At 66.4% G+C, this 9,840-nt stretch overlaps 2 protein-coding genes across 2 annotated transcripts; both read right to left on the reverse strand.

Moving 5' to 3' along the window:
- Positions 1-2,109: 2,109 nt before the first annotated feature.
- On the reverse strand, positions 2,110-3,731 carry DNLZ (DNL-type zinc finger). The gene is made up of 3 exons (XM_075558894.1): positions 3,499-3,731; positions 3,009-3,148; positions 2,110-2,428 (listed from the first exon to the last, which is right to left on the reverse strand). Exons 1-3 carry the CDS (start codon positions 3,724-3,726, stop codon positions 2,194-2,196), a joined length of 603 nt encoding a protein of 200 aa, XP_075415009.1. The 5' UTR covers positions 3,727-3,731; the 3' UTR covers positions 2,110-2,193.
- Positions 3,732-3,933: 202 nt separating this feature from the next.
- CARD9 (caspase recruitment domain family member 9) lies at positions 3,934-9,487 on the reverse strand. The gene is made up of 12 exons (XM_075558895.1): positions 8,781-9,487; positions 8,534-8,671; positions 8,112-8,416; positions 7,589-7,768; positions 7,358-7,501; positions 7,131-7,256; positions 6,419-6,610; positions 6,047-6,088; positions 5,564-5,612; positions 4,775-4,830; positions 4,394-4,470; positions 3,934-4,213 (listed from the first exon to the last, which is right to left on the reverse strand). The coding sequence occupies exons 1-12, from the start codon at positions 8,962-8,964 to the stop codon at positions 4,114-4,116; spliced, it is 1,593 nt and encodes a 530-aa protein (XP_075415010.1). The 5' UTR covers positions 8,965-9,487; the 3' UTR covers positions 3,934-4,113.
- Positions 9,488-9,840: the final 353 nt, after the last annotated feature.

Below are 9,840 nucleotides of genomic sequence, written 5' to 3' on the forward strand. Positions count from 1 at the left end.
CTGACAGATATGGGAGGTGTCCTGTCAGCTTGGGAATGCGGGCCACCCAGTCACAGGGATGACTATCCCGTTAGCTAGTGGGGGGGAGGTGGGGAGGTGAGGGGAGTATCCTGTCAGCTTCGGTAGGCGGGTGTGTGTGCGCGCAGGATGTTCTGTGAACCATGGTGCGGGGGCTGCGGGTGGGGACCATCCTATCAGCCCTCAGGGACATGGCTGCCCTGTCAGCTGCTGTGGGGAAAGGAGCAGGGGTGTCTGCCCTCGCCTGCAGACGGAACAAGCAGGGCTGCGCTGTGGTGAGGGGCAGCCTGGGCAGGGCGTACCCGCCCCCTTGGCTGTCGGGCAGTCTGACCCCCAGGGAAGGCTGAAAGACAGGGTGGCTGCCCAGGGCTGGCCCTAAGCACGGGGAGTGGTGGGTGGGTGGTCAGGGCTCAAAGACCAGGGGCAGACATCCACATATTGCAGTGCCAGGGTGGAGCAGAAGCCAGCTGGTGCCCCTGGCCCTCCCTGAACACTTGCCCTGCCAGGACTCAGCACTGCCTAGGCCTGAGGATGGAGTCCGGGAATTCCCGCCCGGCCTGCCCCCTTGCACCCCAGGCACACTGACTTTACCCTGACGCCCTGCAAGGGGGTCCATAGACAGACAAGGCAAGGTCTCCCATCCCTAGGGTGCTGGGGACAGCTCAGCCTAGGTGCTCAGAAGGACAGGTCATCCCAAGGGAAGGGTCCGCACAGAACGAGGTTGGAGCGGAAAGGGAAGAGAAAGGTGTACCCAGCAGGACTCGAACAGTGTAGCCCACTTGTCAGCAATGGGGACTCCTGGGGAGTGGGGGGATGGGACTGACAGAGGCCCTGCAGCCCCTGAGCTGGGATGGCAGGGAACAGGCAGGGAGGAGCCCAGCAGACCACAGACTGAAGAGGCAGTGGGAGGACCTCACAGAGCCCTTCTACAGAGTGCGGCACCAGGGTGGTCAGCTGTGGGCTCATGAGTGGTCAGATGGAAAAGGGGAGGTGGGTGGGGGCCTGTCGGAGCAGAGGGCTGAGAGGCTTCTAGAGTGGTCTCTGCCTGGCCCTGGCCCTGGCCCTGAAAGGTGGGTTCTGCAGCCTGTGTGCTTGGTGAGCACTGTGCTGAGCCCTCTGAGGCTCAGACAAGCCCTGGGTGGAGGGTCTCTGTGCGCAGGCGCGACTGGGGAACGCAGACCACGAGAAGGCAGGCCCATTCCAGTGGGCTTGGGCGCTGTCACAGGACCAGGAGCCTGGGAGTGGGCACCCCCGTGCTCTGGACCGGTTTCCCCAATCCACAAAGTGGGTGAGGGGCTGCTAGCCCTCCTCAGTTGGGTTCACTCAGCTTCCAGGCCTCTGTCTCCAGGTTCCCAGGAATCTGCCCAGCTCACCAATACGGCCAGAGAGGAGGGCCTTGGGGGCCCAGCTCGGGGATGGCAGGCTCCCAGAATGGCCATGGGGTCTCCAAAGAGACGGCCAGCCGGTGGCCGTGGCCCCAGTGGCCCTGAACGGGGAAGGCCGTGGGGCCCCTCCCAGGCGGCAAGCTCTGGAATGGCAGAGGCTTGGGTGGAGATAATAGCAGGGTGCCCCTGAGGGAAGGACAGGGGGTAATTGAGTTGCAGCCCCGATTCTAAGGGCGGCAAGAACAATGCACTTACCCGGTAATAACCAGCTGCCCCCGCCCTGCACCAGCTGCACCCCAGCCCTCCCCCGCCGCCCCGGAGCCCGAACTGTTTCGGTGAAGGGCACCCTCTAGGAAGAAATTTGCTACACCCTGAGCACATTGTCACACGTGCGCCGTCACAGGGCAGGAAAACACTCCCGCCGAGTCACCTGCCCACCGCCCTAAGCTGAACCAGCCCCTCGCCCACACTCCCAAGGCTTGCCCACCATGGCCACGGCACTGACCTCTGAGAGGCCAAGGGTCAGGGCTGAGGAGAGATAGTGCCTTAAGGTGGGGAAATCCTCCCTCCCCCATGCTGTTGGAGGATGGGGTGTTAGGGAGGAAGGAGCAGGTCTGGGACCCCGCCCTTCCCCATCCCCAGCCACCCCTGGGAGCTTTGGGGTGCTGGGCAGTTCGCGGGGGGAAAGTGGCGCCAGGAGAAGATGTGAAAGGAAGCAGGCAGCCCAGCCTCTGGAAGTGTGTTTACTGACCAAAGCCAGGTTGCCCAAGCAGGGTCAAAGCAGGTGGGGTCAGCTAGGCTCAGCCTTGCCAGGATGGTCGGCGGGCTTGTCTGTGGCATCCCCATCCTGGGCAGCAGTGGATGGGGGGGCGGCCACAGAGGGGGTGACATCCTTGTCCTCACCCTCTTCCCGGGCTGCTGCAGAAGGGGGGGATGCTGTGGGGTCCAACACCACTTCCAGGGCCCCATCGGTGGCCACGCGGTACACAGACTCCCCTCGGGCCGCCAGGATCTCCTCCACATTCCTGAGGATCCACGGGGTGACATCAGCGCACACCCTCGCCACCCCCAGGTGATTGGGTGCATGGCAGCCACACCAGGGACTGCCAAATGGAGGGCCTACCTTGGAGCAAGGGGAACCAGGAACACTAGCTCGGGAGGGGTGGGGGACAGAGACCCCATCACAGGGCAGGAGAGCAGGGGCCACAGCCAGGGCCAGTAGGGTCAGTGATGGCAGTCACAGGCCCAGTGAAGAATCTTATCAGCCGGCTGCCAGCCTACCCAGGCTCTGCATACCCGGAAAAAAGGGTGCAGAGAGGCACCTCCAAATATGGAGAGGGGGTAGGCGTATCCTGGCTCCCTGAGCACAGGGTGGCCGGAGGCAAGCCCCTGGGCTGGTTCAGGGGCAGATCTGGGAAAGGAAAGGAGGGCTCACGCCGAGGTGCGGGCATTAGTCACATGCTTGTGTAGCAAGACCAGGGCTGGGCTGCAGGAGGTGGGAGCGACGGCCTGCACATGGGGGACCCCTGAGAGGCCAGTGAGGCAGGGGTGGGGGTGGGGTCCTGGCCGAGACTCCCCATGGGCACCTGCGCCCGCCTGCCTCACCTCTTCCCATCCAGATCTGAAAACCAGCCCAGGTTGTCCGCGATGATGTGGTGGTTCTGGCAGCCGGGGCAGGTCACAATAACTACGCCCTGATGGTAGGCCAGCTTGGAGATGCGCTTGGAGGACCGGGTCCCGCATACCTGACCGCGCGGGTGGTGGTGAGGCCCCGCCCTTCCAGCACGCTGGCCCCACCCACAACAGTACCCACATGGGCACCCTCTGGCCCGCCTCTCCCAGGAAGGCCCACCTTTCCACGGGCTAGCTCCACCTTCCTCAGCCTCAGCCCCAGCCCCGCCCGGTGCCGCAGAAGGCCCTCCCTTCTATGGAAGACACCCCCTTGCCGAGTGGAGTTCCCCCCCTCCCCGCTGTCCAGCTCCGTCCCTTTCCAGGGGCCCCGCTCGCCACACTGAGCGGCGGCCCCACCTTCCCCAGGCTCAGCCCCGCCCCCTGCGGGCTCGACGCCGCCGCGGAAGGCCGCCCCCCCGCTCACCTTGCAGGTGTAGAGCAGCTGGTAGTGCGCTGCCTCCACGCGCCCCAGCGGGGCCCCAGGCCTCGGCTCCGAACTCCAGCGCCGCCAGCTGCAGGCGCAGCTCCAGGCCCTCCGTCTCCGCGCGGCCGCCGGGCGGGCCCCGCGCGCCCACAGCTGCCTCAGGCCGGGGCCCCGGGGCCGCGCGCGGCTCAGCAGCGCGGGCGCACGGCCCAGAGCGGCCCGCAGCATGCCGCCCGCCCGCCCGCCCCGCCCCGCCCCGATCCAGGAGACGGCACTTCCGGGAGCCGGGCGCGGCCTGCTGCCCCCTGGCGGGCGGGCGGGCGGGCGCGCCCCAATGCGCGCTCCCGCCGCGGGGCTTCGCCCGGGTGACGCGCGGAGCTCCGCGGAGCGGGCGCGCGTGGGGAGCGTGGGGAGACCTGCGGCTCCGAGGTTACTTTTTATTTACTTAGATGTGCCTTCCCGATTTTACAAGAATGCGTGTAATACAGTAAGGATGGCTTCAAGTCACAAAGGTGTGCGTGCGGTGTCGCGCGTTTCCGGCGAGCAGGTTGGCGGCGACGGGGCGGCCGCTGTCCCCGCGCCGACGGGCCTCGCTGGGCCGGCAGCCTCCCGGCGCTAAGAGCCCTCGGTGTCCGTGTTGTCGCTGCCGGTCGTGTTCCCCCAGTCCACCTCCCCCTGCCGGGAGCCGTTCTGCACCTTGCGGAGGGCGCGCTTCCTGCAGGCACCGCACGCGGCAGGTGTCGGCAGGTGTGGCGGCGCGCCCACAGCACGGGCACGCCCACAGCACGGCCCCGCCCTGCCGCTGCCCCCGCCCTTCCGTTGGCCCCGCCCTGCCGTTGGCCACGCCCACACGGCCGCCCCTGCCCTTGGCCCCGCCCCGCCCGGGCGCGCGCACCTGCGGTAGTTCTCGAAGCTCTCCTTCAGGCGCCGCCGCTCCTTCTCCGGGGGCTCCCCGCCGCTCAGGCCTGTGTCCTGTAGGGTGTGAGACTCAGGCCGCTGCCACCCGGCTGTGAGAGGCCAGGGCCCTCGGCTCTGTCCAGCGCCACCGCTTTTTAGCAGTCTGGGAGGGCAGTGTCCAGCTGTGGCAAGCCCTTCCCCAGACAGAGCTCTGCCTGCCCACATGGGCTGTTGTCGATACACAGGCCCCTAGGGGGCCACGCACCCCCACCCCCTAGCCAGAAGGATGCACCCCTGCCAACCATTCCCTGACCTGGAGACAGAGACCCTGTGGCCACCCAATGCCAAACCATTGTGCAGTCCCACGGGGGGTCCTTACATTGGGGGTCAGTGAGTGCGGCTCCTTCTCCAGGCTCTGGCTCTCCACCTGGCTACCTGCATGCAGAGTCCTGGTGTCAGCACCCCCAGCTCCTGGGGACCTCGGCCCAGTGGACCCTGAGACGGGCCAGAGCAGGGGCTGCTGGGAATAGGCTGGCCCCAGCAAGCCCCTCCTGCTGACCAGGCCTGGGTCACAGGGAGTCTGCATGCTGTGCCCACTTCTCCTGGGCCCCTCCCAGTTCTGCCCCAACGTGGGACTTTGTGACCTCAAGTTCATGTCTTTCAGGCAGCAGTGGACAGACAACCCCCCACTTCTCCATTCTGCAGTTCTTCCCCTTCCTGCACAAGAGGTGGGGTCAGGCCTGTCCATGAGGAAGTCTGGCTCCCCAAGAAATCTCCTGGGCTGGCCCTCCCAGAGCCTCCCAGAGCACCGGGCCTCCCAGACCACGAGGTTCCAGGGTTCCCTACCTGTCAGCGCCTCCTGCCCCAGCCTACAGCCACTTCACCCCATTCTGTCCACCTTGTCCCTGGGCCAGCACGGCCCCCAGCCAGGCGCAGGAGCCTCACCCCGCCCCAGCTCTGACTGCATGGACCCCTTGCTCCCCAGCTCCCGGGGAGCGAGTGTCTGGAGATCCCACATACCAGGGACTCCTGCACTTGAGCAGGCACTGGACTCGGTCTCCTCCTCGTGAGCGGAGGCTCACTGCTGGTGAGGGCATAGCCCCGAGCCCCCAAAACCAGGCCTCCCCGGGCCCTGTGTTCTGGCCAGGCACTGAGCTCATGTCCTCACCTGTGTCAGAGAGCTGGGCTTCCTCCTCCAGGGCCCGGGGCAGTGAGAGCTGCAGGACAGGGGTTACTGGTCACTTCCCTGTGCCATGCCCAGGATCACCGGTCCCACACCCCACAGGCCCCGGGGCATATGCTCTGCAGCCTCTGGCAGGTGGGGTGGGGTGGGGAGGTACACCGAGCTCTCTCGCTGCCGGCCATTGTGTGGGTTCTGACTCAGGGTGACCCCATATGACAGGGTACAACTGCTCTGTGGGTTCGGAGACTGTAGCTCTTTGCAGGAGTGGAAAGCCTCCTCTTTCTCCTAGGGAGCTGCTGGTGGTTTCAAACTGCTGACCTTTCGGTTAGCAGCTCAATGCGTGACCACTGTGGCCCCAGGACCCCTGGTCTTGAGCATATCTTCCCCCAGATAAGTGGGGGGGGGGTGTTCACCCTGCTGGCTCGGAGGGTGGGAGGGCAGCTGTCTGGCCAGAGGGTGACCACTTACCTCCTGGGAGCTGCGGGGGGAGCTGTCCTCCAGGTCGGAGCTCTGTGGGTGCAGGAAGGGCTCGGTAGCTATGGCAAAGCTGTCCCCAAGCCAGCCCTGGACCACGCTGGCCCCTCCCCCAGTGGACATCACCTTGGTTAAAACCATGTCTGGCTCACTGCTGAGCTGGCCCTGAGCCCCGTGTCTGAGCTGAGGGCTTAGTGAGGGTGACCCAGCGTCGCCCAAGATGCCAGTTCAAGTCCAAGGGAATAGTGGCGAACGAGCAGACCAGGGTCAGGCTAGTCCGGCTCCTCCCCGGGCCCTGGGCTCCCAGCTCCCTAGCCCCCCAGGCCTGTGCTGGGCCTCCTCCCCCCACCTCCGCCTCAGGCTCACCAGGACAAGCATGTCCAGCTGCTGTTGCTTCAGCCGCCCCTCGGTGGCCAGCAGCTGACCCTCCCTCTGGAACAGCTGGAGCTGCAGCTCGTCGGCCTTCTCGCTCAGCTCTCGCACCCGCTTCCGCAGCCCGTCCTTCTCTTGCAGGCCCTGCGCCTGCTGCGTGTGCAGCACCTCCCGAGTTGCAATGGCCTGTGGGCAGGGGGGCACAGTCCCTGGAGTCAAGTCCAGCTGGAGCAGGAGGGCTGGGATGCACTTACCCTTTGGTCAGGGCTCGCGGTGGGGCGTGGACAGTGGATGGAGTGAAGGAGGGGAGGGAGATCTGCCCCCCCACACAAAGACATGCTGAAGTCCTGGCCCTTGACCCTGTGGCCATGACCGCTTGAGGAAGGAGGGTCTCTGCAGAGGCTCCCTGGGAAGTTGGTCCTGATCTGTGAGAGCGGTGGTCTTGTGAGAAGAGGAGAGACGCAGGCATGGGGAAGCGACAGAGACAGAGAGACACAGGAGAGAGACAGAGGGAGACAGGAGGAGCACTGGCACAGAGACGCAAACACAGAGTCCCTGGGAGAGCCCCAGAGGGAGCCAGGAATGCCAGGGGCCACCAGAACCTCTGGCGGGGGGGGGGGGGGGGGGGGCAGGGAGGTCAGGGGCCGGCTGGGCATGGGGCGGGACACAGGGGCTCGGATGCCCAGACCCGGTGGCCGTGTCCTACCTGGTCCCTCTCGATGGCCACTTCCTCCATCTGCTGCAGCACGGCCTCCATGCGCTCCTTGTACATCTTGGAGTCTTTGCGCAGTGACCGGCACTGCAGCTCAAACATCTCCTTTTCCTCCATGCTCTGCGGGACACGCCACTCAGCCCCTGCTCCTGCCCCTGCCCACTGGCCCCGCAGGGTCCCTGAGTGCCTTGGCTCTGCCTGTTCCTCGGCCCTGCCCGTACCCGGACTCGCTGGGCCTCGGCCTGCCGAAGGTCCTTGCGCAGGGAGAAGATGGTGCTGGCCTGCTCCTGGTGCCCGCGCAGAGCTTGCCGCCAGTCCTCCTCCAGCACCTGGATGTAGGTGCTGCTCTTGTCCCGCTTCCCGTCCTGTGTGTGGGGGCAACGGGGTGCATCTGGCAGGGGCCCTTGCCCCCCCAGTGCCCCCCGACCCCTCTGCCTCCACAGACTCCCCACCTGGGCGGCGGCCTCCAGCTCCTGCACGCGTGCCTGCAGCAGCGCCTTCTCCTGCTGCAGCTCCCAGAGCAGCTCCTGGCTGGGCCACTGCTCCATAGCGTGCCGCAGCTTCAGCGTGTGCTTCCGCTCCACCTTGCAGTCATCCTCCGCCTTCATCAGGCTGTGCTTGAGCCGGTCCACCTGCACACGCCCGTCAGCCCACGGTTGCGCCAGGCCACGCCAGGGCCCCGACTCCCGACCCCGGCTGAGGCTAGCCTCCACCCAGGCCCCGCACAGCCCGACTCCAGCCCGAGACCAGACCTCGAAGTTAGACCCTGACTCCAGACCAGCGGTTCTCAACCTTCCTCCCGCTGCGACCCTTTCAACAGCTCCTCATGTGGTAGTGGCGCCCAAAAATAACATTATTTTCGTTTCTACTTCATCACTGTCATTTTGCTACTGTGATGAATCGGGCGACCCCCGTGAAAGGGACCCCCCAACGCGGTCGAGACCCCCTGGCACGCGGAGCCCCGCCCAGACACACCTCCAGCTGCAGGTCTCGGTTGCGCATGAGCGCGGCGCCCTTCTCCTCGCTGAGGCGCGCCAGGCGCAGGGCCAGCTCATAGTTCTCCGCCTTGCAGCGCGTGAGCTCGCGGGTGCCCGCCTCGGCCTCCTCCTTGAGCCGGCGCACGCGCTCCTGGTGCTTCCGCAGCAGGCTGTCTTTGAGCCGCAGCTCCTTGATGAAGTCGTCCTTGGAGCTCAGCAGCGCCGTCAGGTCCTGCACCTTCTTCTGCAGCTTCTGCACCTCACTCATCAGCAGCTGTGTCAGCCCCGACTCCCCAGAGGCGTCTGCGGCAGCCAGCAGCGCACTGAGGGCCCCGCTCCCCACCGGCTGGCCCGGCCATCGCCCCGGCCTACATCCCCCTGGACCAGCCGGTGCACCCCCAACCCCGGGCCCCCACTCACCGATGATCATGGAGAAGACTCGGGCTGGCTCCTTGCCCGTGACCTTCCTGTATAGCTGGGGGTAGTAGAGCTCCAGGCTCTCCAGGAAGGCCACGTAGCCCTTGTGGCCCGTGCGCTGCAGGATGTCCAGCAGGACCCCTGCAACCAGGCCGCGCGGTGGGCAAGGGCACGGGCCGGGGGACCAGGGGACTCAGGGCAGCCTGGTGGGTGTCAGGCGGGCGCGAGCGGTGGGGGCAGGGACACTGACCCACTTTGCGCTTTCGGATGACCAGGCTGGGGTCGCTGAGCACCTGCTCCTCGTCGTCCGGGTGCAGCACCTTGCACTGGCGCAGGTAGGGCGTGATGCGCGCTGGGTCGATGATGGAGATGAGCTTCACGCGGAAGCTCTCCAGGGCGTTCCAGCATTCGTCCTCGTTCTCGTAGTCGGACATGGCGGCGGGACTGCGGCCTCGCCCTGTCCACGAGCAAGGGGCAGGTGGGCACGCACACACACTCCCAGAGCCCTGACTCGGACCGGGGACCAGCCTCCCCTGGTGGCCCTGGGCCAGAGGGAAGTGGGGCACGTGTTGGAACGTGGCCTCTCGCCTCTGCAGCCCTGTGGGAGCCTGGCCACAGGGGACTTCCTCCTTCCCGGGAGTGGCAGCGGCCGTGTGTCACGCACACCAGCCTCCGTCCTGGCCCCCCCTTCCTGCCAGGAGCTGGTGACACAATGAGTTGCTGCAAGGTGGGAAGGGGCCCCAGGGCGTCTGCCTGGTGCTGGCACCCTGGGAGGGCCTCGGCGCACCCACAGGCAACCCGGAATGCTGCTTCACCAACTTCTCCGGTCCTGGCACTGTCCCCATTCCCGTCCGTCCCCAGGTTCCCTCCCAGGTGACGCTGCTGGAGACACACATACTCTGCCCACCCTCTGCAGACTCCCCGTGTGGGGACAGAGCCAGCCCCCCATGAGATAGGCTGTCAGCTTCGCAGCCCCCTCCCTCAGAGCCCCCAGTCCCAGCAGAACACCCAGTCCCAGCAGACAGCGCCCCTGGGTAAAAGGACAGATGTCCGAGTTCCCCCTCAGAGCCCCCAATGCCCCCAGATCCCCTAGCAGAGGCCACATCCCCATCTGGCTAGCCCCAGGGGGGCCCTGAGACCCCACTGAGTGGGGGCACGCAAGTGGGGTCAGGTAGGAGCTGAGCAGATGCCCTGGCCTTTCCAGCTGAGATCCACTGGCCTCAGCCCACCCTTGGGTGCCTGTGCCCAGGGAGTGGAGTCCCCGGGGAGCCTACCTCAGGTGCCACCGCTGAGTGCTGCTGGCCGGCTGC

The sequence above is a fragment of the Tenrec ecaudatus genome, chromosome 10, assembly GCF_050624435.1.
Source record: "Tenrec ecaudatus isolate mTenEca1 chromosome 10, mTenEca1.hap1, whole genome shotgun sequence".
Taxonomy (NCBI): Eukaryota; Metazoa; Chordata; class Mammalia; order Afrosoricida; family Tenrecidae; genus Tenrec; species Tenrec ecaudatus.